The sequence below is a fragment of the Lathamus discolor genome, chromosome 10 (assembly GCF_037157495.1).
Source record: "Lathamus discolor isolate bLatDis1 chromosome 10, bLatDis1.hap1, whole genome shotgun sequence".
Classification (NCBI taxonomy): Eukaryota; Metazoa; Chordata; class Aves; order Psittaciformes; family Psittacidae; genus Lathamus; species Lathamus discolor.
The window spans coordinates 17772825-17800778 of NC_088893.1; the positions used below are offsets into that span (position 1 = coordinate 17772825).

At 41.8% G+C, this 27954-nt stretch overlaps 2 protein-coding genes across 6 annotated transcripts; one reads left to right on the forward strand and one right to left on the reverse strand.

Moving 5' to 3' along the window:
• The first annotated feature begins 2908 nt into the window (after positions 1–2908).
• LOC136019798 (myeloid protein 1-like) lies at positions 2909–7076 on the forward strand. Its single transcript, XM_065690356.1, has 7 exons — positions 2909–2992; positions 3482–3614; positions 4359–4510; positions 5042–5212; positions 5931–6045; positions 6271–6422; positions 6839–7076. The coding sequence occupies exons 1-7, from the start codon at positions 2947–2949 to the stop codon at positions 7027–7029; spliced, it is 960 nt and encodes a 319-aa protein (XP_065546428.1). The 5' UTR covers positions 2909–2946; the 3' UTR covers positions 7030–7076.
• Positions 7077–8605: 1529 nt separating this feature from the next.
• Positions 8606–26081, reverse strand: LOC136020020 (F-box/LRR-repeat protein 21-like). 5 transcript variants are annotated; one of them, XM_065690726.1, is made up of 7 exons: positions 26065–26081; positions 18614–18709; positions 17186–17324; positions 14783–15232; positions 13558–13680; positions 12739–12910; positions 8606–11436 (listed from the first exon to the last, which is right to left on the reverse strand). In XM_065690726.1, the coding sequence occupies exons 4-7, from the start codon at positions 15152–15154 to the stop codon at positions 10793–10795; spliced, it is 1311 nt and encodes a 436-aa protein (XP_065546798.1). In that variant the 5' UTR covers positions 15155–15232; positions 17186–17324; positions 18614–18709; positions 26065–26081; the 3' UTR covers positions 8606–10792. The 5 variants fall into 5 exon arrangements, with proteins under 5 accessions (XP_065546798.1, XP_065546797.1, XP_065546795.1 ...); XM_065690725.1 differs by lacking the exon at positions 26065–26081 and adding an exon at positions 26001–26063; XM_065690723.1 differs by lacking the exon at positions 26065–26081 and adding an exon at positions 21809–21907.
• Positions 26082–27954: the final 1873 nt, after the last annotated feature.

The window sequence follows — 27954 nt, forward strand, 5'->3', positions numbered from 1 at the left end:
TATTATTAGCTTTTCAGAGAAACCTTTTAAGGTCCTTTAAATACTGCACACATATCAGCTGGGAGGTGAGGACTCAGCATTGACATGTCCCCACACTGAACACACTGCACTAGCCAAGAAGACAAAGTCAATTACCTTGTAAGATACATTTAGGAAGAGGATTTACCTTTCCAATTGCCTGCTAACAAGCCTGGCCAACCTGCAGTAATGATGCAGTAACATGACCAAGAAGTAAGATGTGCAACTTTCATTTATCCGATCCATTGGGGCTGCAGCCCCACAGAGGAAGAACTTTATGGACCAGATCATCAGGGTTTGGATGTTGGCTGAAACTTATTGAGCTGAAATGTGTGTAAAGGAAATGATGGAGAGAGCAGCCATCCCTTGTGGGCAATCAAAGACAGATGGCAAGAAAAGATATAAAGAAGTAAAATGGAAGTAAGCCACAGGACTTGGGGCTGGGGTTTGGCCCTGCCTTTTGCTGATGTTCCTGCCCCAAGTGTCCACTACCATTGCCCAGGTGTGTCTCATAGTTTTCTGGCTTCTATTCCTCCAAAACCCTTGTTCCATCACTTTACTATCTGAATTTTCTTATTAAGAAGCAATGTTAAGATAATTAGTATAATAAGAGGGTCCAGTCTAACATTTGCAAGGTTTATAGACACATACATGGCAGTTACCATATGTCCAAAAGCACTGGTAACTGGCAGCATACCCTCCTGAAACACCATATCATTTACACAGCACAATCACAGCACCTTTGGAAAGGCTCAACAGCAAAGTAGGGATTTCTCCTGGGTAGCATCAGGCTTCACTCATTCACTGCCTGTTAAGATCACCCTAAGCACTCATTTGCCTGCTGCACTCTTGCGTGGTCCATGAGAAGACCTCCAATGGATTTACACAGCCAGGGAAGTTACAACTGACATAAAAAGGGCAAAATGGGGAACTCACACAAGCATTTCCCAAGTGCGCCCACCTGCTCTCACTGTGCTCCTCACAGTGCTGGCTCCTCTCCATCTCTTTATCCACTCCCCACCACAGGGAAGGAAATGGTGCAACACCGGCTGGTTGTCCCATATCCTTCTGTTAGAATGTGCTCAGCAGCCAGTTTGTGTCTTTCACAACTGCACCTACCAACCGCTCTATTAACATCCCCATTGCCCCACACAGAAATCCTACCAGCTTTGGTCCAGTGTTTCACGAAGCAGGTCTGCAACTTCCAGCTTGCCCAGGGAAGATGGGGAATGCAACTGCAATATCATACCCTGAAAACTACTTTGTTAAGAATACTTAACCAGAAGTGCATTAGATATATTATAGTAGCAAATGACATGTTGACAAGTTTTAGAGAGAAAAGAGCTAGAAACAATGCTGTTAAGACCTCTTACTGTACACAGCTGTGAGACATTTGGAGTCAGCTCTAACACAAATGAGATGAAATAGAAATGGTAAAGAACAGGTAGCTTAGAGCCATTTTACAAAGCACCAGACTGCAAAAGAGGACTCAAAGGAGCTTTCAGTAGCTTTGCACCTATAACAGAGTTGCTCTCCTCCTGCCTCCTAGCTTGGCTGGCTTTACACCCAGCCATTCCTTGGCAAGACGATGTAGAGCAGATTGCGGTGCTGCAAGTCAAGAGCTCTTACCAGCACCTTTGTCAGCCTAGACTCTGTTATATTGAGCAAATTACAACCAAAATCCCCATCAAAACTAGACTCATATATAAATATGAGTGTGAATAACAGCAGTCCTTTCTGGCAGGACTGGGGAGAAAGCAGCATGGGTAAAATCAGCCAAGCCACTTGTAGTAACCACAGGGAGGGCTAAAAGATTGTTTGGGGGTTAAATATTCGCTGTCAATATAAAAAGCTTGGAACCATAAGCAGAAAATTTGTCTCCGACTGCTTATTTCATGGAGATTTGCAGAAAACACAACGCGCAGATGCTCTTTGCAAATTGGAATTGGGCAGGGACACGTTTGTCCTAAAAATAAAGCCCACAGGATTTCCACATGTTTCTGTAGCTTGGAACATCAGACAGCATCAGAAAGCACCATGATTCATTTAAATTTCATATTAACTAAGACTTGTCTGTAAAGGAAGCCTAATGCTTTTCTGCAAGTAGTGTAGAAAATCAAACTGGAGGATTAAGAGAGACATTAAGGAGCCTGCTTAATAGTGCAAGAGCTGAAATCAAGCAGATATTATCAATCATTTTAAAACCTTATTCTATGCAACTTGGGTTAGCAACTGTTTGTTTCAGAACTTGGAGATGCTTTAGTAAGAATTTAGTTGCCAAAAACTATGGTTTCAGTGAAAAGCCTTCATGGATTTCCTGGATTTAAGTTCAGGCTAGGTGATGATTTCAGCTGAACAGGGAAAAAAAAGACATTTTGATGCAGAAGCATATGTATTTCTTAGCCTCTTATGCTACAGCAAACATTACACCTTCATGTGCTCTCTGTCACTGTTAGGAGCTCTAATGGCACACTGGTAGGTACTGGAATGAGCAGAGAAGGATGAAAGGGTTACCACCACTATGGAGTTCTGCCCATCTTTTCCCTCCAACTCAACCCTCTGGACCATATTCTTGGTTCCTATAATTTTTGGCCTAAATGAGCCCTTGCTTCAGGAGGGGAAAGAAGAGATGTTAAGAAACGTTTCACTCAGAGCTTCCTGAAATGTGGGACTGTTCGTTTCCATCTGTTACTGTGTGCTAAGACACCAGCTATTTTATCCATCTTTCCCAACCAGTTCTAACAACTGCTTGTAGACATCCTCAGTGCCTAATATGGCAACAACATCTGTCCAGAGTTGTAATACTTTACCTAAAACTGATTGGCCAAGACAACAGGCTTGGGCTTTCAAAAACACATAAATACCCCAGGGCAGCAAGTGCCCAATGTCTTTGACCTGATCAAAGAACACTGGTGAACCAGCCACACAATGCCAGCTCTCAGCCTGGTTGCCCTCATCAGCCTGGTGTCCACTGGTGAGTTGAGATCTCCAAGTTGTAGTTGGTCTTGACTGGTTTTAGGTAGACACTAATGAATTAACAACATTTGCTCAAACATAAATAATTCTACAAGGTTTTCAATGTAGTTTTATGAAGAATTATGGTAATATGCAGTTATGACTATTATAAAACACCGAATTAGGTGTGCATTTAGAGCCTTATATTGATGTGTTGAGAGGTTTTATGAAGAAAGTGAAAATAACTTATTTCACAAACTAATATTAAAAACATTTATCTACAGCTTTGCTTTGGTTTTAGTGTACCTTACAATAAGATCTCAAGAAAAAACAATCAGATCTATAGAGCAGGTTATACAATGTTCTCTTACCTATGTTCTGAAATTATAAACTCCGATGAGCTCATATCTTCTGCTTTAAACAGCCTGTTTTGCACCTTAACACTTTCTTTTGCGCTATACAAAGAATACGGTCATATTTTCCCAATTTTCCTCTTTTGCACATGCAGTTTTTGCCAAGCAGTTGGATGCACACCCGCCCCAACAACAACACAGACACTGGGCCCCTATCTGCAGCGGGAACCCCACCAACAAGATCCGGGGCTGCGATAGATACGGTTGTGGCAACTTCGGTGCTGACAGGTAATAACAGACTGGTTTAGTATTACAGCGCAGTAATACCACTGCTACCAAGTGATGCATGAGGGAAGAAGCAAGACCATTACATGAATTAGCAGCCAGAGCAGAAGAAATGGGAAGCATCTCAAGGATCTGAATCATTTATTCTTATTGCTTATAGACCAGATACTTAACTAACATTCAGCAACAGCTTAAAGGATACCAAGTAGATTAATTTACACAAGCTAAAGGTCTGCCAGCATCATTGTCTTTAAGTAGGCACCTCATAAGTGAACAGGCTGTGTTTCCCCGAAAAAGCTTTTATGCATAGAATGGCTCCTGCCTTCCCTGCATTTTCCTGCCACCTCCTCTCTCCAGGCAATGTAAGAAGTGTCCATCCTCATCCATGCAACTTTCAAATCTCTAAGTGAGAAAATGTAAAACATAAGATTCTATTTTACTCCAACACCCATGTATTTTGGCGTAGAACAGGGCTACTTTTCTATAACAGCTTGAAATACACCACGAACATGGGAAAATTAAAAGCACCCTTAGAATCTGAAATCTCACCCCCCCCTTTAATGAACGTCAGAGTAATACAAACATTTTACAGTAAAGATGGATCAAAGCCAATGTTTCTTTTCAATTTCATTGCAGATGCAAAAGATGTCTCAAGACAAGCCTCAGATACCATACTGTGTTAACTGACATATCTACACATGATGTTAAGCCTGACAGACTCCTCTAATTCCATATTTGTGTTTTCAGGCACAGTGGTAAAGGAAAGCATGCTGGCGTAGATGTCATCTGCCATGATGGAGCGACAGTATACGCTCCTTTCAGCGGGCAGCTCTCTGGACCCATTCGATTTTTCCATAATGGAAATGCCATCGATGATGGAGTCCAAATCAGAGGATCAGGCAAGTAATTAACAGCGGATACCTCATGAGGCAGGAACAAGTAATCATTTTATCTACTTGAGTAAGTTTTCTGTGCCTCTTCAATTCAAACAAAGAGTTGATTGATCTTACACCCTCTCTAGTTCCTCCATTGAAGCACAACTACACTGCTGCTCCAAAATATCACAAGTCAGCACCAGCAGGATGTAGTCCTTTTCCTATGCTTTTCTTAGAAAGGAGAGACGAAAGAAGCTGAAAAACAGGTAGCAGGAAAACAACAATCCCAGATCAAAAAAAGGAAAGAGTAAAAATAAAGTATCAGGAATAGCCCTCAGTTTTGCTGAGAGGATGTTTTCTGTCCCAGCTCACTCTTTTCCTCACTTCCTCGGCAAATTCAGTAATTTTGATTTAAGGATTGTTGGTACCTTGACCACATTTCTGCTTCATCCCTACAGTCTCCAGTAAGAGGCTGGCACGGAAGGTTTCTTGCTCACCCAAAGATCAGAGGCAGCTGATGTTTCCTGACCTCGCTTCCTCTCCCGTCTCTTCCAGGTTACTGTGTAAAACTCGTCTGTATTCACCCCATCCGGTACAATGGCCAAATCCAGAGAGGGCAACAACTTGGGAGAATGCTGCCAATGCAAAAAGTATTTCCTGGCATTATCTCCCACATCCATGTTGAGAACTGCGACCACTCGGATCCTACTCATCTACTTACTCCCGGTAAAAACACAGCAAACAAAAAAACACCCCAGAATAAGTAGGATAATGAATTAAAATTTCAAATAAGGAAAGCAATATTAAATAGCAACAATCCCCCTCCCTGACAGCAACATCCAAAACAAAAATAATATACATTATACATACAGCGTAACAGGAGTGCAGGCAGTGCTATAGGTAAGACAATATATGAGCTTAACTTGTGTTTCTTGCCTGCCCCATGACACAGCAGCATCAGGTCTCAGCAATAAACCAAGCCAGACATCTCTTCTGGTTGTACGCTTTTAACTACTGAGATGGTCTCAGTATGACATCTATAGCAGACTTTGGGACGACTCTTTGTAAATATAAATACTACATTGGCAGTAATGGAGAAGATGACTTGAGGAGCTCAGTCCCATCAGCCTGGGCATAGAATAAGACAATACTGAGTCTTTTTCCATCCTTGCAATTACAGAAAGGTTATTTCAGTTCTTACGGTGTATTTTTATCTTTAAGGCACCTTCCTCATATGAGATAGCCCTCAGCTGGAAACATTACAATCCAGTCTTAGGTGTACATTCTATTTCCTAAAGGATGATACATTTTGTGGAGCAAACATGGAACAACACACATGGAATGTATAGAATGTTTCTAAGTAAAATTAAAGCACAGTAGTTACAAACAGAACATTTAGAACCTAAAAGTTAACTTTCACCTGCTGTGTTTCTGTATTTCAAAGTTGTTCAACCATTCCCACAAGAAGACAGACGCTGGGCAACACTGTGCTCTGGGAACCCTACAAACGAGATCCGAGGCTGTGATAAATATGGCTGCGGATACTATGGAGCTCCAAGGTACTGTAGAATTGGAATGTGTGGGCTTTTATTGCTGCTCCACTGAAACAGAGTTGAGCCCTGTCCAAGTTGCTTAAGCTTTGAAGGCTTAGGTTAGACAGGAAGAAACATTTTTACTGCAGGGGTAATGCAGCACCAGAACAGGCTGCCCATCTGTGCTACCTGCTCTACATCCATGTAACATGAGGCCTAACAAGAGACTGCTCTAATTACGTTTGTTTTCAGACACAATGGCAAAGGAAAGCACACGGGTGTGGATGTCATCTGTTCTGATGGAGCAAACGTCTATGCTCCTTTTTCTGGCCAGCTCTCCGGACCCATCAAATTCTTCCACAATGGAAATTCCATTGATGATGGGGTCCAAATCAGAGGATCAGGTAAACAGCTACTGTTCATTTAATATTTCATTGACCTGAGGTCATGCAGGATGCATTACCTTGCAGCTAGCCAAGTAGTTAAGCAAGGTACATGTTTTGAAACACTGCATCTTCTATCCACTTACATGCAGAACTTACTGCTTCTGTGTTAGAATGCAAATCATCGGGTTTTGAAGAATGTCTTCGAGCTCTTCTCTTTACTAAAGCAGGAATTCCCACCTTCTCTTCCCTCTTCCACCAAGACAATAACTCCAACCATTATCTATTTTTTATGAACACAGCATCTTTGCTAGTTTGGTATCTCCACTATTGATATCCCAGTGGAAAGTACACAACAGAAAATATATTTCTGAAATAGTCAGTACAGAGCAAATGCTTCATCAGTCATCTGTTGTTTTCCCTCTTGTTTTCACCAGGATTCTGCGTAAAACTACTCTGCATCCACCCCATCAGATACAATGGTAGGATTTCTAAGGGACAAATCCTTGGAAGAATGTTGCCAATGCAAAGAGTATTTCCTGGGATCACATCTCACATTCACGTTGAGAACTGCGATCGCTCAGATCCTACTAGCAATCTTGAAAGGGGGAAAGGGCGAAGAGAGTGAAATGGAAACGTAGTAGATTCCAAATAAATTCATCTCAGCATCCAAAAGTTGTTTTTTCTTTTCAAGCACAACAAAAGCTTATATTAAAACAGATTTGATACTTTAGGCCTTACATAACATTGCACGGGCATCACGTTATTACATGTTCCAGGTACCAATTAGGTACTGGTTTTTCAGTACCTACAGTTGCTGTGAACGTTGTATCTTAGGCTAACTGACAAACTTTACGACACCTTGCAAACAAGATTAGTTTAGATTTTGCGGACACCTGGACTGAGGAATAGAGTGAAATTGAAACGCTGAAGGTATAAGAGATGCTGTTTGGAATTGTCACGACAGAACAACCGGTGCCTTTACTGGGTGGTAAAAGGGACTCCACACAAGGAAAAAGGTTTTTTGTCATAATTTGCATTTACAAGAGAAGCAGGAACTTAACAATTACTGAATGTTAAGCTTTCTCGGGCTGAACAACCACCATAACAAGTAGCTCACCCCCTCATGTGGCAGAAAAGATGCATTGCACTCAGTTTCTCACCACAGACTGCAAAGGTCCTCATCGTATCAGGCGGAAACGCTGTATGTACTTCATTTAAACTGAGGAGCTCAGTTACTCTAACAAACTGTATCGTTTTCTTATACACTTTAGAGGTGGGGTTTTAGAAAGCCTTTGCAGTGCAGTAAAGCCAGGAAAAACCAATAAAATGGACAAAACTTGCCTTAACTGGGACAAGGCAAAGCTCTCAAGTACTGGCTGCTCCATGCACATGAGGAAGTACAGGCAGCTACCTACAGGTTCTTGTCAAATGCAAGTCATTTAGGAAGATCTACATAAGAAGAAAAAGAACAAATGCTGCTTTACACAGAGGCAATGTTCTGATACTCCTCCCCAAAGCACTATGTATACATTGGAGACCAACACGACACCAAACAACTCTAACACTAAAACTACAAAATCATTGTTAACCTAATACTAGAAGTTCTCTTTCAACTAAAATTAGCTCCCACGTTACCCAGGAAGGATCAGTATTCCACATTTATCAGTTCTGTTGGCATTTAGTTACAAACTCCAGTATCAATTGGTCTTACTTGTTAAGATCAGCCCACAGAGTGAATCCACAGGAAGAATCATTGCATCAAAAAGTCACAAAACAATAAATGCAGGCTCATTCTTCCAGAGGCTTGGAGCTGGAGCAAGCTAACTGATGGCTTCACAGGAAAGCTGCTTTAATAAGAGGGACAGAGGAAACAACATTTAAAGAAGCATTTTAAGTTTCCCCCTGTAAATAGCCACTCATGTTCAATACTCCACTAATGCCCTATGCTGGCTAGGGAGACATGAAGGACTCTAGGGCACACCAGCCACCTCCAAGATTGATCCACATTCCATTTTAGTTTCAGCATATCAAAAGCCCTCAAGTTTGAGGCACGAACATGAAATCACAACGATGTAATTCCCTATAACCCAAAAGCTGAACATTTCTACTGCCTCTCCCCAGGTTTAAGCAGATGGTTCTTAAAAGGATAGAACCCTGCCTAACAGGAGGATGTGGTGCAACAGATGGATAAGAGTCTAATGTCAGTGCATGTATTAGATAACTTTATTATGTTTACATTTAAAGCAAACCACACATCTTAAACCAAATACTGTTTAGAAGCATTTCAAGTCTTTCAATCCTTTTGATTATGGAAGCAAGAGCTTGGGTAACAGGCACCAATAACCAGAGTCAGACGCTTCTCCACTGCACAACAAGCAGTAACACATTACTGACTCAGACAGGCATTATACGTCATCTGAACGCCTTCAGCTTGCAACTGGGAGCAAATCTGTCCAGGACACTGGTGGTTTAACCCTTCAGATGTTGTTTTTGCAGTATATAGCTTGGAAGAAACCAACATTCAGTCTGATCTGAACATGCGGGGTTTGTCTGGGATGGAGTTAATTTCCTTCACAGGAACTTGTATGGGACAATGGTTTGGATCTGTGCTGGAAACTGTTGATTTAACAACCCAGAGACATTTGTGTCACTGAACAGCACTTAACACAGAGTAAAGGCCTCTTCTGCTCCTCACCCCACCAGCAAGGAGGCTGGGGAGGGGACACAGCTGGAACAGCTGACCCCAGGCATATCCCATATCATAGGACATCATGTTCAGCATATAAACTGGGAAGGAAGGGTGGGGGGGAATGCTGGGAGTGGTGGCATTTATCTTCCCAAGTCAGTGTGACACATGCTGGAGTGCTGTTACACTAGAGGTGGCTAGAAACGTGCCTGCCCAGTGGAAGTGGCAAATGAATACCCTTGTTTTGCTTTGCTTGCCTGCAAGGCCTTTGCTTTATCTGTTAAACTGTCCTTATCTCGAGTTTTCCCGTTTTTACTCTTCTGATTCTGTGCCCTATCCCAATGGAGAGCAGTGAGGGAATAACTACATGAGGCTTTGTTGCTAACCAGGGTTAAACCACAACAGTGACAAATACCACCAGCAAATCAAATGTAGACTTCTCCTTATAAATAGGAAGATAGAACAGCTACAGCATGAAAGTAATTACAGCAAAAATTATATACAATGCATTTCAGTTTACAGCGTGCAAAATGTCAACACAAAAATACACACTCTTAATTCACATCAATTGACCATTCATTTCCCATTTAAATAGAGAAATAAAATCTTCCTCAAAAAAACAATTAACAGCAACAAGTATTAAACAGTCCTGAATTAAAAACTCCTGGATCACCTCCAGCAACCCTTACTCTAGAAATTAGGGCTTAAAGCACAACTCTACGAGCTATAGGCAAGATTCTTACAGGCCACAGCCTCTAACTGGCAAGTAGTTTACTTTTTAAATGCTCTAAATCCTTAATTCCAGACAGAAAGTGATCAAAGGTAACTGCATTCCATTTGATTCTTCTTCCTAACCAGCCGCATTTATGAGATGCTTTTTATCTTTTAACAATGAAAGCATCTCTCTAATCAAAGATATGAGCTCTCCCAAATCCAGAGGCTGTTCCTTATACTCTGGCAGTTTCCAAAGTGCTTTGTCATTCACCCAACAACCAATCTAAACCCAAACTTTTAGATTCATTCATTTTAACAAGGGCTCTTTCCCACCCATTGAATGCATAAGACAGTAAAACAAAACAGTGAACAACACAGTCTCTACAAAGCAGTCTGACAAAATTAAAGTGCAATTTAAAAGTGGAAAGGTTCTTTGTAAGCATAAGCTTATTTACCACAACATTTCAACACACTAGCATGAGTTGAAACCAGATTATATTTGAGTCATCTGGGCTAGTGTATTTTAATGTACAAAGCTTTTACATTTATAAACATGAATAGAAAAAAGCTGCATAAAACATCATATTACTGAATTCCAAGCTGCATCCAGCTTGCCATAAATGTAGGTTTACTAAAGGAAAAACATTCCTCTAGTCCTCTTCTGACTATATCAGAAAGATTAAACAAGAACACAAAACTTCCCCCAACCTTTAATGTGGATGGAACATTTAAAATGAAGCTCAGAGAAGTCTAGCTCACTGAAGTTTGAAGCACCTGTAAACCACAGACACTCTCGGAAGTGTTAAGTACACTGATTCTATTTCACCATACCATTAACGCTCCAGAATGTTTAATGTGACACTGCTAGAGGTTCTCAAGGTAGAAAACTCACCCCTGGCAATCAGTTTTCACGTTTCAATTTTAAATTCTTTATTTGCATAGAAAGCAACACCCTGATTCTACCCTTTTGTCCACAAATGTAAAGAATTCACCATGTTGGCATCATATCAGGAAACCAGAGTCTTCCCAGGTGTTTGGAGACTTCCAAATGGAGTCGATCTAAACTATAATCATTATCTGGAATCAGTACCTCCTCCATTATAGAGAGCTGGGTAAGCCTTCCCCCACACATCTTCACAAATTCAATAAAACCTCTGCAAGTCACCTCACATTCACCAAGTCCCATTGCTGTCAAGTTCTTACAGCGCTCAGCAATCCGGATAAGTTCATCATCCAAAGGCTGGAGTCCATTAGCACACACAACCAACTCAATTAGCCTTGGGCAATTCATGCCAATGCGACCTAACATCGCTTTGCTTACTGCACGACCAAAGTAAAGGTGTGTAACAGGGGTTTCCTCTCTGAAGAAAGCATCACATTCCTCTTCATATAAGAAGAAATACATCACAATGTTGACTTTGGGAGAGTGTTTAACAAGAGCATCCCAGCTTTGCTTTTTAATAGTATGAAATTCAACTTGGCCGGGATTCTCACTCACAACATCTATGCGAAGGTGTTCAAGGTCAACATGCTTTTCACTTGACAGAGCCAGCAGCAGTTCGTCACTTAATATGTAGTAGTTCAAAGCCAGCTCCTTAAGTCCATGACACTGGTCAGCAACACAGAGAATTCCTGAAGAACAAAAAACAATTACTCTGCAAAATGTAAAGCGAAGGTGAAACTCAAGCAAGTCCTAATTCTATTGGCTTGAGTATTCATGCCTATACCCAAAAGCCATGAAATACCATAAAGTTCCCAATATCCACATCCTTTAGAGGGTTTTGGCCACAAACACTTATCAGTTAAAGCTGCAAGTCTATCTGGTTGTATTCATCTTGGATGTGCATACACCCTTCTTCCTCTTTGCCTTCCCTGCACAAAATTTCTTCAACTTAGAAGCAGCAACTGAAATCAGGTAAGGTTCAGCTGAAGCTGCCACTTCCCTTCCCTAATACTCCTTCCTTCAGCATTCATCTAAAGATTCTAATTAAATGACCACCAGCAACCTAGCTGAAGAGCTGTGCTGAAAACCAGACCCTTCCCTGAATTGAGACACAAACCACGTAACTGCTCAATCTGCTGGAATATAAAGTAGACAGATTAAATCACCTTCTATGGACTCTGGAAAGTACAGGAAAGAGACAAAACCAGGATTCCCTCTCCCCAGCAGCAAAGTTTCTGGAGAAATGTAAGTGAGAACGGACCTAAAAGCCTTCCGCACTTTCTGTCAAATCTCTGTTTCAAAAGGAGTGAGCCCTTCACCAACCAACGCTAAAATGGGCAAGTTCGTAACTACCAGATCTGGACACAAGAGGGCACTACAGACACGGAAAGACTCGGAGTCTTCCACTGCTAGTTTTAATGTACACACTCCGTGTATTTTTAACGTGACTTTGACGTATTAACACTTTTTCCCAGTAAATTAAACTCTCAGTACCTTATGAAACTGTTATTGTTTCATCTCCTTTATCCCACCAACCAGTAGTTGATTCATGGCTCAGGGATTTTGCATGTGTGCTCCCAGAGAACGCCATTTGGTTAAGTTCACGAAGTTGCCCACATTACTCAGCATATATTTCATTACCCTTAACAGAACTGGCAATGAACATTAAGTGCTTGGAATATGTGTTAAAGGCTTGCACTAATTTTGGAGGCTTTTCCTTCTCAAAGCCTGTCATCAGATGTACTGAAGCAGCTGAGAAGAATGTAAAATAAAATCCCAGAAGATGCAGTCAAGTGAGGAGCACCTCCAACCTTCATTACTCCAATTCGTTCTTCTTCCCCTTCCAACTATCTAAAGCCAAGGTCAATAAAAGGTCTCTGCTAAGTGATTCAGAAGAACATCAGAGGTTTTATGAATACCTTGTTTCAGACTAAGTATTGACTGTCAGTTTATGGTATTTCACTACTACATTTTACATGTTCACTACTCACCAGCAGGTGATACATGAGGACAGCTGCTCATCTTTAGCAGTTTTAGAGTATCACTATTGTTAGCAACAAGAACCTTCAAGGAAGGATCATCAAGTGGTGTGTCATCTATCTTGATTGAGGATAATGACTTGGAGTTTACAAAAACCACTGTGAGTGCTGAAGCAAAATGAGCCTGTTGGGAGAAATCAGAGGGGAAAAAAAAGAAATCTTAATGAAAAGATGGGCAAAATTTCAACATCTAAAACTCAGGTTTTGCACACACAGAAAGTACAAAAATAATCACTTTTTAGGTATCCCCTGGTTGTGTAACAAAGAAAGCATTATTTGAACATGAACACAGGTACTCTTCGCTAAAAATATGCTATTACATGTGACAAGAATTAACTTTACACTCAACAGTTAACTCATCCACTCTGATTTATCTTTTCACTGTAAGAAAACAGGGATAAGTATTCAGTGATGAGCCTGAACTATTTAGAATTTACCTGCAGAAATAAAGGAAGTGGTATTTATTTTATTTTCCAGAAAGTAACTCTGCTGTGACCTGTAGAGGCAAAGAAAGGAAAATCTCCCAATATTTTAACACCACCTTACAGCACGTGGTCATTTTATCTTTTAACCCAGAAATGAGAACCCCAGTCTTCTAAATCATTCCCCTATCTATCACAAAGCATCAGTGCTAGTGATTTTAATAAACAGAAGCAATGATTATTTTCCTAATACTAATGGATGCCATAAATTAAAGATAAAAAACAACAGAAAGCTCAAGTGGTTTAAAAGTGAATTAAGTCACCTTGGTTACAGTTGGTGGAACATTACCTTAGAGATGTTCATGAAGCTTGGTTTTGCTGTAGAAATCAAACCCAGTGTCTTGATAGAACAGTTTACTAACTGAGAAAGGATGTTGCAGGCTGCTTCTGCTGACTCAGTACTACTATCAACCTATAAAAGCAATATGAAAGTAATGAAAACATTATTATTATTTTAAGAACAGCATCATGGATACCCAAGCCTGCACATTCCACACCTACTCAGCTGTACTGCACCAGATTGGATTTACAACAAAGACCAAGCACAACATTAATTTCGGGTTCAGGAAGGTCACTATTAGAAACTTTTCCTGATTGTGACTGCCGGGTATTACTAGTACAAACAACGAGCTGAGATTTAAGCCTTCTCTTCAAATAACCTCATGTCTTCCTACTAAACAACAGTAATCAGTATTGGTGTTATGATAGTTGTATGTATGTTTCTTTTATAAATACCAGTTCTAGACTCCTGCAGATGAAACTACCAATGCTGAGAGAAAGAACCTTCTGATTTTAATCTTAGCATTAATATCAACCCTTTCTTCTGCCTTTTCTTCACAGCTCAGAACTATGATATCCTCTAAGGAGGAGTGACTGCAAAGAAGTGAACAAAGCACTTGTAATTCCAACTCTGATCTCAGATGAACAGAGGAAACTCTGTCAAGTATTCAAATGAAAAAAAAAATCTGCATTTATGCAATCTTGAGACTACAACCTAGCCTTTATTTAAATCAAGTTTACTGCTACTTATGTCCTTACGCATCAAACACCCGAATATACAGGCACAGCATCTTTCTCCCTTAATCATACTTTTTGAAAGCATGGTTCTAAAATTACGACATTCTTCAGTGTAAAGCCTTATTTTGAAAACAAATTATATACAGAAGACAAAATTATTTCCTTGAAAGCTTCTATGTGTAAGAAATATTTATCTGCACCATAATCTGCCGAGTACTAAGACTGCCACTAACACTGACTCACAGAAACTACGTATTCCATATATGCTGGAAACACATCATTCAGTCTTCAGCACTATATAGCTCTTCCTTCACTTTGTAGAGATTAGAGTGTAGGACATGGAAGGAAACCACATGTATCCATAGAAATGTTGCAGTAGCTGCGTTTTTAAACATAAGATTTCCCAGGTACAACACTTGAGCCAACTGACACAGACAAGCTGCATATATTACACTCAGTCACAAGACAAGACAAGCCTCCGTTCATCCAAGACTTACCTTGAAGCTGACGTACTGCAGATGATCAGCATGCCTCTTGATAATCTGCTGAATGAGATCAGGGTGTGTAGACTTTAAGTAAGAAGTAGCTGGCTGGCTAAGCTCAAATTCAAATCTCCTCCAGAGATCTGGGATGTGAAAGACTTCATTCCACCTTCGACAAACAGAAGATGCCCTTGCTCGATCGACTAAAGGCAGAAACTGGAAAACACGCAGAATAACATGGTGTGGAAGGTTTCCCCAGTCCATTGAGGAGTGCAAGTCACATTCACCAAACACTGAGCCATAGGAGCAAGTTTTCTGCTTTTTGCTTTTCTGTGATGTTTGAGGAGCTTCACTGTCAATCACACCTCTCTGCCTAGCTCTCTTCATTGTGAAAGCTTCAGGTACTGGAACAAGCCAATGTATTCAAACTGCAGTTTTCTGAAAGGTCTCACGTGCAATAGGTCTCTAGAAAAACAGAGATAGGGAGAGACAAGACAATGGAAACACAGAGATAACAAGTCAGTAAAACTTAAATACAGCATGTTACTATGGAAAATGGCATGAGTTATGTCAATATCCAGTCCACAGACGTTAGCAAGGACCTGCTTTCTCAATGCCTTTTATTCTGTACAACTTGACTTGAATCTTGGAAAACTTGGGTCTGTTAATTTACCAAGTGTAGTTTCATGTGTTATTACTCCATAGTATATAAAGCTCTTTGGGGGGGGAAATAAGGTATTTAACAGTAATTTAGTTTAGCGGTAGCAAACTGTTTATGTTTAAATTCAGCAGACAAACTATGGAAACTACTAAATTTCTAGAAGAATTTTATCATCTACAGAACTCAATTCATAAACTTCCTTTTTAAGCACCAATGAACTTGGATCAGACATGTTCAGAAGAGTCAGATTGAAAAGTTCTGATGGTTTTTTGTCTTGTTTTTTTCAATCATACCCAGCAGAGGAAAAATGTTTGTACAACTAACAGCAGAAAACTTCAGAGGCCACTTACGAAACCAGGGCAAAGTAAAGCTCACATGCTGTTTTTCAGCGGGAGAAAAGGACAGTGACCCTGGGATACAGCAAACTGCCTGATTCCACTGAGGAGTATCTGCCATATAAGCCAGAGTTCAGAAAAACAGCAGCATAAGGAAAAGCCCCTCATTCACATGCTGAAACAGTGCTATCTACTCAGTCCATTCCAGACTGAACTCTGTTACTCAGTCAATTCTCAACAACTGTCTTAACCGTTTCAAATGCCACTTCATTTTATCCTTGGATGAGGCCTTTCTCAAAGTTCAAAAGGACTTTATCCCTTCCCAGCCACTCTGAAACTGAACTTTTCAAAGCAACCATGTAGTCTTCTAGAACAAAGAGCACACAATATCTGCTTTTACTAAACAATCTTCCATGGCAGCACTCACAGCATGCTTCTTCTGGAGCAAATATTTCCCACAGTAACTTCATTATGGGATCAAAAAGAACCCAAACCAAAATCCAGGAACAGCTACCAGAATACAGACTATCCTATCAAAAATTTATCTGATATTTTCCCCAGCTTATGAAACATGATCTGCAGCCGATAAGGTGTCTGACACATAAGTGTTACTCCACTTTCATGAACAGAAAGCATTTGCATTCTTTGAGAATTAGCCAACTAATCAAGAGCTGTTCACATGTCTAACAGTCATTAGAAATCTTCACTCAGTCTCCTTAAAGTTTCATTTATGATAGTGATAGGTAAATAGATGGCGGAGGAGAAGCTAGAAACGCTCTTTAGATTATATTTAATAACAGGAGTTTTTCTTCCTTGAACAGACACACATGCATTACATTAACAAAGTCAGCAAGTCAAGGAGAATGAAGAACTATATGCTCCAAAACACAGCAGTATTTCTAAACAATACATTACTGTTACTTAATGTAATGAAGATGCAAGCTCAGCATGAACAAACATTTTGCTACTAGACCATGTTATCAAATTGTCATCCACATGACCATGTTTTATGACTTCTCACTGCTTTAAGCCACATAATGAATGGGAACTCCAATGCATTATGTCTGGATGTAGCAATTAACCATTACATAACTCTCTCTTGCAGTTGCTCATAGCCTTGCCAAATTTAGCAAAGGCTCAGCACTCTTTGAGTCAAATACCTCCTGGGTTTTTTAGGATTCTGTATTGCAGCACTGTTAAGTAAGTAAAATTATGATATATTACTGTGAGATGCAAAGCAGAAAAAGGTCCCATTGGTTATAAATGAAAGTTTTCACCAAACACGAAGCCCTAATATTTACTGTGAAAATGTGAATACTCTAACTACAAACAGTATATATTTCAAAACAAACTGAAGTAAATTGTAGTTTCATGTCATATAATCCAGGCAGTATTCAATGATAGGTTTACACATATACATACCTCCAAAAAAATCTGGAAGTTCCTGTCAAGTTACCAGCACCCTCCTGGTATCCAAACATACATCCCACTGTTGAGTCATCCTGACTGTGTGCATGGATTCCTTAACCAGAAGGCAGGGACTGGTCCCAGATGAACTGACCTGTGAAGCCACCAACCAAAGAAACACTGTAATGTCTGGGAGACCCAGAGGAGGGACTGAAATCAGATATGGAACAAAGTCTGAGATGAAGAACACACATGGCACTGTACTGCAGACACAAAAGTAGAATAATGGAATATGACAAGCAAAATCTTTTGACCAAATGTTATCTGAAAACTATCATTTAACTAGTGGGAAGGTGTAATTGTTGGCACAAATCTAGGGTTTCTATTATCTGAAGTTTTAGTCACATCAGTACTCTTATGCAACACATATACACCCCTGGATTCTTGAATATTACCTAAAGAAATTACAAACCTGGATAAGAAAAGTTAAACTACTCATTTTTACTCCAAAAGTATGCTTACTGCATCGTGATAATCCTAACAGTAAGCAAACTATTTTGGATAATTAAACACTCTGGAAAAAGGGTATTAATGATGCATGAACATCCTCCCCACACTAATATGAAAAACCTACCCTGTATTTTAGTATGAAAGTATCTTAGTCTGCTATAGAAAGCATACCCCAAACCTCCAAATTCAGTTACCCACTTTACATCACTTGTAGATGGTTTAATGGAAAGCTATAGGAATGGCAACACAAATCTTAACTTAATCACTGAGAGATTTTAAATGAAAAGCAGATTTAGAAACTGAACATGTTTACAAAGTATTGTGTTCTACCAGTAATAACATCTTTAGAAACCTTCTAACACTGAACTTTTCCTTTAAAACAGAGACGAGGCTTTACATTCTTCCAGGTCATATCCTCATGTTCTGAAAAACCATCCAGTTAACATCAGATTTATAGTTGTAAAGTTTAGCACAGGTGCGGTACATGTGTTAGTTATGAATACAAGAGAAGCAGCCCCTATCTCCTTAGCAAAGTCAAACTCTTAACACTGAAATCCATGCAAGTAATGCTGTTGCTCAGCTCATGCATTAGAAAATTGAAAAGCTGCATAGTCACGCTTGTCTATACTTAGAAAGCTGATACACATTAGTAACTGCAGACGGCATCTGAGAAGTCTGCAGTTGATGGGATGGCCCTGCATTACAATCTCCTGTGAAGTGAGCAGACTGTCCCTTTGCTAACTGCACAGCACATAAAATTTGTTTGCTGCCAGTTTCTAACACAAAGGCAGGTTTATAATGCCACATGTAAACAGAACACATAAATAACATTGTAATTAAGAGCATAAAACACTGAGATGCAATTTAAAAATTCAACATAGGAGTGCATTAAGTTTATAAACCACATGATGTCTTTTGAAGCAGCTTTCTTACCTAAAGAATGCTTCCAAGTTACAACAGGCAATAAATGAATAAACTGAGGCAGCTGCAGCCATGGGGCATTCACAAGCATCTGTCTGCTTTCCCCTCCTGTCCAGATAAAATGCCACAAAAACCTTTATTAGTCTTGAAAAAGAATAATCCTTGTATTACATCCCATGCAAAAGTGATAGGAAAATACACTGCAACCAATTTAGACATTTTCTTGCTTGAATAAAAGAGCCTGACAGCATCATCTTAACACAGGCACCTTCTCCCACATTTCAAATACTGTGTCACTGATAGAAATGTGAGGTCGGATGATGTATAAAATTGATGGGAAACAAGTGTTGCAGCTTCATTTACACTGTACTGGCCAACACTACAGTGTAAACAGTAACTTACTCAACATTTCCATTATTACCAGTAGTAGCGAAGTTTGGCAAATGACACTGGCCTAGGGAACTAAGCAACAGACAATGAAGACACAGAGGCCACATGGCACAGCTTCCTACCAGCCAACGTGCAGCAGCCACCACCCAGTACAGCCCGAGGAACACAGTCACCTGGCAAGGAGCAAGGCAGGAGCTGCACCCAACGGACAACAAACCACCCAGACTGCAGCCTCATCCCTGTTGATGAGCTCCCAGAATGCAGATGAAAGCCTGTGCAAAGCAGCAAGTGTATCACCAGCTACCACATCAAGGGGGCTTAGACTCAAAGTCCCCTATATCCCTCCACACAACTTTCTTTTAACACTACATGACAGCTAAGTTGTTTGCACCTCAGTATCTTCCACCATAAGGAATCATTCAAATCTTTGCTTCCAAGAATTTCACTAAGTTTGCTTTTCTAAAACCACACCAAATAACTGAAGTCTTCATCACAATAAACTTTACATGCCTGTCACTGGGCTAAAAAATAAAGAGTATACCCTTCCATCTGGTCTAACACAAGGATTTCAGTATTCTTCCCAACACTTCTCAGTGTGGCTGCAAGCAAAATAAATGTTAACAGCAAAATAGCATCTCAGAACTTTAGGAAAAGGACATTAATATCCTTTTATAGTAAGGAATGTAACAAATTTAGATACTACATTAAAAGTTATTCAAAGTTGTTAAATAATAAAATAATTGGGTGCACAGCCTAATGATGCTTCCTTTAAGTGTCCAAGGTCAGAAGAACCATGCAAAGCAGCTTGAACTAAGCTCACATAAGCAGAAACATTTATATTAAAAGAATAGCCAGTTATCAGAGATGCAATCAGATACAAACTTGTAATGTAAATAACAGTGAATTGTTATAAGGTAGAGTTACCCAAACTATTATCAAAGATAAACAGCAACACCAAAGTCATTGAAGTGAAACACTTGGATAACTGGTGAGGTTTATCATATCTGTCTGTGCGGAGCACAGCATCAAATACTGGTGCACTACCCTATACAGCTGTTTTCTCTACAAACTCTTTGACCTTAGCATCCCATGATCAGGTATTTTTGCACAGCTGCACGTTATCCTGCTCAAACCCACAAAACACACCAGGGATCAGGAAAGAAATCAAATATAATAACTGTTTCTGCAGCTTATCCTGGTAAAAGATGCATAAACTTCTGCCAAAATTAAGATGCTAAAATCTCTCCCACGACAGGAGGTCTCAGCAGGGGATTGAGAGAAGCAGTCAGCAGCGGCTCAGTTAAGCCAGCAGCTGTTCACTACTTCCCATGGCTGTTGCAAAAAAGGGGGTTTATTACTAAAACCCAACATATCATGGATTCGAGCCACAACGAAATAACTGTTTCCTCTGATTTGTAGATTCCCATTTCAGTTCTCAGCACCAGGACCCAGCAGGAATTAATAACACACCATAAAATCAGGTTTCTAGGAGAGAAAAGGGGAAAAAAATCCAAAAGAAATCCAGCAGAAATCAAGTTCCTGCAAAATAAAACCCCTTTCAAATAACTAAGCTCAGAAATCCACTGGGATAAAGCAGGCATCGTGATAATTAAGCCATAACTTTCTAACACTTGGAAATTAACGTTTATGGATCTGCCTTTAAGAGCTGAAATACCTGTCCCGTTAATCATAGTGTCTGGTAAGAAACCGCAGTTCAGCGATAGCACCAAGGTCACCACGTTAAGGAATTCGGAGTCCCTGAGAAGAGGCACAGCAGATCCCGTACTCCAGAAAGGGAGCGCTGGAACTGCTGATGCAGCCTCAACTGCCGCGTTATGTTCCAAAACACAGACCGAAAATGCATTGGAAGCTTCAGTTTCAGAACATCAAGCTCCAAGAGTAAGCTTTTGTCTTCATTTAGGGCATTTCTGCTTCTGAACAGGGTTTTAAGCCTTCATTTCTTCCTCAAAACTGAGTCTCTCTCAAGGGATTGATCCCACTTTTAATGTGAGACCTAAAAATACCAGCGCTCAGCTGAACACCTTAATGCTTGCAGTAATTTTCACTGAAGCAGGATGAACGCATTGTCACTTTGTGTTATTCAGGTGACAAAATTTAGCTGTTCTACTGATGCACTATATTCAGAAGCCACCCCCATCTGAATTCACTTTTAGACTACAAACAACACCCAAAACTCCCCTTATTTTAATGACACATCTGAAGCTCCACAGCTTCAAGAGCTCTCTTTACCCAAACACTGCAAGGCAGAAACAAACACATTCTTTCCACAGGCTTTCTAGCAGTGGCTCTACCCATCTTTCACAAGCCGTTTAACCTCTTTTACATTGGAAAACCCTCTTTTCTTACAAGCGACGGGTCCCGGGCATCCCCAGTGCACCACTCGCCCTAACCGGGTGCCCGAAGAGGACACAACCCCGGTGCTAAAGCACGTCAGGAGGTCGCAGGTCGGCGGCTTGGAGTCTGCTCCACCTCACACTTCAGCACAAGCGGGCTCCGAGCGAACGCAGCCCCGGACAGGGCATTACCTTCCCCGCGGTGTCCCCCGCAGCTCTTGCTGAGGGGACGGAAGGAGGCCGTGGCGCTGAGGGCGCCGACCTCCGCTCAGGCCGAGGGTTTAGGAACGCAGCAGGAGCCCTGGGGAGCTCAGGCCCCTCACGGATCCCGGAGGAGGACGGTCTCCACACGGCGGGCATTTGCCGTCCAGCTCCACACCGCCGCTGCCTGCCCCCTCCCCGGGCCGCCAAGCGGGGACCCCGCGGCCCCCACCCACCCGGCCGGGGCCGCCCCGCCGCTCACCGCCGCCTCGGCGCGGCTCCCTCGCAGAGGCAGGGCCGGGGGCTCCCGCAGCGCAGGGCACAGGCTCCGCGGACTGCCCCGAGCCCGCCCGCCGCGACCACGCCGCCGCGGGGAGGAGCCGGGGCCGGAGCTGCCGCCCCGCCCCACACCACACCCCCAGCGCGCAGGCGTCGTGCAGGGCAGCGGCCGCCATTTCACGCCCGGGCGGGTGGTTAAAATGGGGCGGGCGGCTCCGGCCCGGGTCCTGGGCCCTTGCCCGGCACGGGGGGCTCTTGCCTCTGGCCGCCTGCTCTCTCCTTTCCCTTCCATCATGAGCGGCTGGGCCGGCTGCTCCTCAGGGGCAGGCCTCCCCAGGCCCGTGGTGCAGGCCGTGCCTCCCGGGCGTTCTTTCTCTCGGCTGTTGTCGCCGTTTCCGTATGGGAAGTACCGGGAACCCCGGATCTTCCTTGAGCCGGGGCAGCCCCGGCCCTTGGAAACTGCCCCCTGAGCCTCTTGAGTTTGCCTCAGCTCCAGCCTTTCCCTATGGAAACAGGTCTGTGACACAACAGCAAAGGGGATGCATCCTTTTGGCCTACAGGATAGACATGGGAGCAGCGTTGTCTCTGCCGCCGTGCATTGCTGCCCTCAAGGGGAGCCGCAGGCAGCCAAGGATGGTCAGTGTCCTGCTGAGCACTTTAAAAGAAGATGGAGTTCAAGCAGAAGGATGCTGGATTTTAGCTGTCTGTTGGCCAAAAAGGGCTCTATTCTGAACAACAAGGCTTTCCCTGCTTGCTGTGCATATCCTCAGTGCATGTCGCCCTGCCAAGGACAGAGAACCGAGCACTGCATTTTATGTCCAAACTGGACATGCGAAAAGAACTTACTACCTAACGTATAATAATAATGCACATTTTACCTATGCAGGCAGAACTACTCATCGCTAGTCAGTGTTTCTTTATGGTTCTAAGTCTTACCTGAACAATTGAGGTTTTATCACCAACTGCTACAGAACACAACCACAGGTTTCCTGGCTCTTGCATCCAGCAATGATTAACCATGAACAAGCCTTTATAGCATCTTTATAAGATAACACTAACGTGAAGCACTTCAGTGGTAGATTGTATCTGCATAAAAGCATAGCTGGCAGAACACAGCGGAGTATTTGTGTACCATCAAAATACAGTTTCTTCACACAGATCTGAAAAAGGTTGAGTGTGTTGAAGGGCTAATGAAAGGAATAGAAAGGAATATTTATCACTGTGTGAGTGATACCGCCAAAGTACACAGTTTCATAGAATAGAATTAGAATAGAATAACAGAATAGTTTGGGTTGGAAAGGACCTTAAGATCATCCAGTTCCAACCCCCCTGCCATGGGCAGGGACACCTCACACTAAACCGTGCCACCCAAGAGACCCTGTCCAACCTGGCATTGAACACTGCCAGGGATGGAGCACTCACAACCTCCCTGGGCAACCCATTCCAGTGCCTCACCACCCTCACAGGAAAGAATTTCTTCCTTATATCCAATCTAAACTTCCCTTGTTTCAGTTTTAACCCGTTACCCCTTGTCCTGTCACTACAGTCGCTAATGAAGAGTCCACCCCCAGCATCCCTATAGGCCCCCTTCAGATATTGGAAGGCTGCTCTGAGGTCTCCACGCAGCCTTCTCTTCTCCAGGCTGAACAGCCCCAATTTTCTCAGCCTGTCTTCATACAGGAGGTGCTCCAGTCCGCTGATCAAACAATGGCAAAATACTCTGCACACTTACAATCAATTTAGCTTAGAAAATCTACCGAAACCACTCTTTCTATATGGTTCTCGAATGTATTAACTCAGACCCTAAAGGAAGTAGGAGATTAAGTTCCAGGTAATTTTATCAAGTCCTTTGTTCCTACTATATAGTTTAAAACTCATTTTTCAGTAAATACTGCTACAAAAAGCACCTTTACCTTAAGAGTTACTCTGTGTGGACAGTGATTAAAGGCTAGATTGTAAACGGAGATTAATGCAGATTTGCAGCTAGTATCTAAATCCACCAGTCATCGGTTTCTTTGGTGCATTGCCAGTGACGTTTGGGCTGCTATACAGGAAAAGGGTCAAATGTACTTTAGAAATCCATAGACTAATCTATATAAAACCAGCTATGGATTTGTAAGTACTGGAAGAAAAAAAGCGCAAACATGGGCACACACCAGGCGCTTCTGTCTTCTACTCATCTTCCAGGTATCACATCAGTGCCTGGTTCAGAGCTGCTGCTCACATCTCCAGTTGTGTCATCTCACACACAAGACGCAAAGAGCTAAAGGCAAACTACCCCACTGGATATAGGTCCCCCTTATCTAACCTACTACTATGGGCTGCCCACATCATCCAGCCACTCAAAGTCAAGCTGAGCCTTCCTCATGTGGTTGTCTCTCCTGCAGACAGATTTACAGGAGGAGATAATCTACTCACATTGCATGGTTATGGTGGTTAGTGATATTATGCATGGCATTTCACGCAGGTTTCATAACGTACTCTTTCTGTGCTTTGATCAAGAATGATTATTCACATTTTGTATCCTTGGCCCTTGAAGTAGTAATCAAGAAAGCAATGTGAGTAAACCCGTGAATTAATGAGCATAAGGAAGCTTTCTGGAAATCAGAAGTTTCCTGAGAGCAAAGACTGAACATGTGACAATTCAGAATCAGCACGCCATGCGCTTGGAAGGTTTACGAGTCCTGTGCTGAAAGATGAAGATGAGTCTCTTGAGATTATTGGCCACTTCTTAACTAGTTTTTAACAGAAGCTTCCACAAGTAATGGGAGGGAGTTGAGAAAAACCAATGAAGAATATAAAGTCAAGGATGTTTGTTGTAAGGCCAAGTAGGAAACCACACAGTACATTGTGCAGTGCAGCAATAGCTCCTACAGATAAGTCCCGCAAGACATCACTACCAGCTTTCTTGGTATGCTAACTTTGGCATATCTGAATTTCATAGCAGGACTTCTACATGTTAATGCAAGCCCTGCTTCGTTTTTGTCATGATCGTGGTTCTGACAAAGCTACATACCCAAAGGATACTTGTGGTTGCACACTTACTATCTCAGACTCTTGAAAGAGAGCAATGGAGGCCAGTGGTGCTGTGCTATGGCCGGAGTTTCACAGAGGCTCCATCATTTCCATGCTGCACAATACTCAGCCAGCCTAGTTTCTCTCTGAAAGTGGTTGCATTTGTATTAGTGTGCTAAGCCAAATGAGGACTATGTTGTAGCTCTTCTTTTTGAATGCTTAATTTTAGAACCGTCTGTTTCACAAACAGTATTGAAAACACTGTAATACACTGTCATTCTTTAAAACCCAAGTATTCAAACTGTGTGACAAACACTGCAGCTGTACCAATTTAAATCTCACTGAGCAGACTAGAGTAGCAAGTGACGATCATGCCCAAAAAGTAGGTTAGTGTGTCATGTTTGCTGGAGGCTTGTGAGCTGCTCTGCTAGACACCAGCTGCTGCATAGGCAGGCAAGAAACAACCTGTCTTAGGAATAGAAATCACTCAGGTTCCTTTGTAGAAGTTTCTGTGATGCACACAGAATCTGAAATAATCAGTGAAAACAATAGCTCATTTATATGCCTGATTGCAAATGCCTTCCTGTACAGGAAACACTTAAAGCGTGAGCTTATATGGATAAGTTTTTGAGACAGTTTTAAGCTTTTAGAAAAGCAATAAGTAATATTACCTCTCCAGAAAGAAGCATGAATCACTAAAGGGAGTAACTCCTAATATGTTGTAATCGAATCCTTTTGTTTGATGGTATGACTATGTAAGGTGGCATATCACAATTGTTTTGTATATATACATTTCAGACAAAACTGGTAATAAGTAGGGTTAACGGTACCCATTAATCTGCAAAATAAGTATAAGAAACTTACTGATTACAGATGCTGTTTGTACTTTCAGTAGAAGGAGCCACCATAAAAGCATATTAATAGTTTTAACTTGTCTGGAAACAAATTACGTAGAGATGCTCTATTCCTGTGTTATACTAGAGACATGTTATAAAAACCCCATTGGACCAGTATGTTTTAATCTCTACATCAAAAAAATAATCTCCTATCTAGCAGAGACCAGCTTTTCAATTATTAATTGAAATTAATTATTTCTGAAGAAGTTTTAGGTTGGGGCATCACAAGGGCTGGCTGGGAGCCAGGGGGTACCACAGCCTCACCTACAAGGCAGGTCCAGGGATGGCAACCAGCTTCAACCAAGAGTCCACATCTTCAGGCAAGTACCTGGTGAGGAGGCAGGTCCAGGATCACACCAGGGCAGGATTGCTGGCCAGGCACAGGCGTGGCAATGGCTGCAGACCAGCAACACTCCAGCATCACTCAGAAAGCAATTGAAGGGCCAGGACTGAGCTTAAATGGGCACCTGGGGCAGCGAGACAAGGGTGTGAGTGATGCCCCAGGTGAGGCTGCTCAGGGCTATTAGTACTTATTAGGTATGAATTAATTAGTGCCCCTGACACTTTGGATAGTGTCTATCAAAAGTCTAGTGACTGCCTACTGAGCCATAAAGCCCAGAATCTGTTCACCCTGTTGGCAGGAGGAAGTAGTTTTGTCTCAGTGCCTCTCCCAGCAAGGAAAACTGTAACAACAATAAAGCTTATAAAAGGGGTTTTAACCGGTTTCCTCCACTGTCTTTGGATTTTGTCTGTGGGGCCTAGGATTCACACACAGATCAAATAATACTTTAGGTGCAGAACCTTATCTTCCGTTTCGATACGTATTTATGACAGTCTTTTCCAGAGACACTTTCCTGTTCATTCTTTTCTATACTATGTGCAGATGGTATAAATTATGATTTTTTAAATGTTCCATTAATATTGAACAAAACCCCACAGAACTGACGTTTATGTGAATTGTTTCTTTGCTCTCCAAAGTTCTTGCGGTTTAAACACCTATTCTGTGTTTCCCTCCAGATGTTGCTATAGCCTCGCTTGGTCACAAGAGGGAACTCGCATCTCAGTCTCTTTGATTTACCTTCCGTATTAATATTCTGAGGACTCTGCAGATTAATAAAGAGGATATGTTAGGATATGCATGTGTGTGAGTCACGTAAGTGTGCATATATATATATATGTATTTATATACCCACAACTTTTAGTGTAGGAAGATCTACACTGATGCTCCCACTGGTCAGGCTATTTGCCAGCAATCCTGCTCGTGTATTTGCAAGTTCCCTCGAGAAAACGTTAATAAATGCCCCTAATAAACTGACCACAGTATGAGGGCTTTTCTTGGAGACCTTGCTGCTGTTTCTGTCCAACTGCTGTAGAAGACAGTCCATACGCATCTTATGGGACAATCCCTGACAGTTCAGTGGCTGGATATGGATCTGGAACTGTTGGTATTTGAGTTGTAGATGTGCAGGGTGGTTGGTTTCCTAGGGATCAGTAGCAACCTTCCTGTGTGAAGGTGAGCTACGTTGTCTTACCCCTTGGGTGTCTGGTCCTGCACACAGATTTGTTAAGCACTGCTGTCTCGAGCACAAGTTGTGCCTTCAGCTTATCCCTTGGCTGTGAGGCAGTGCAAACTCACTGTGCCAGCAGAAGCAACATAAGAGGGTTATAGTTGCAGCATGCAGTTCTGGTTGGTTTGTCTTTCAGATGCATCATGTCTGGTTTGCACATTTTCTAGGCCTCTAGCCTCATGAGTTCCTTAGTTCCCTTCAAGTTTTCGCTCTGTACTACTGCTACCCTTCAATTACAGCCTCACAAAGAACATCCCACCGTGGCTGGTGGCACTGCTACAGATGCAGTGGGTGTTCAGCCATGCATCGGTGATGAGTAGCAATAAATTTGGGGCCCTTGGACAAAAGGCTGATTCCTAGAAGAACTATTACATGTTTTGTTTGGGATTTGGGAGGAAGGAGATGTTTGGAAAGATGTGCAAGTTTCAAGAAGCACAGAGTAGACTCATTAAGCCGATTCTTGCTTATGCGATGAAAGACACTGTTGATGGAATTCAGCTTTCCTAACCTGTGCTTGCTTACTGAGCCATAAATCACTTGGCTATCTGTCAGTTTTGATAGATGGAAGGACTGCTGCTCTTGAAACTCCTAAGAGAAGGTTATGCTGAAGTAATCATTATCTATAATCTGATTTATTAAACAATCTAATT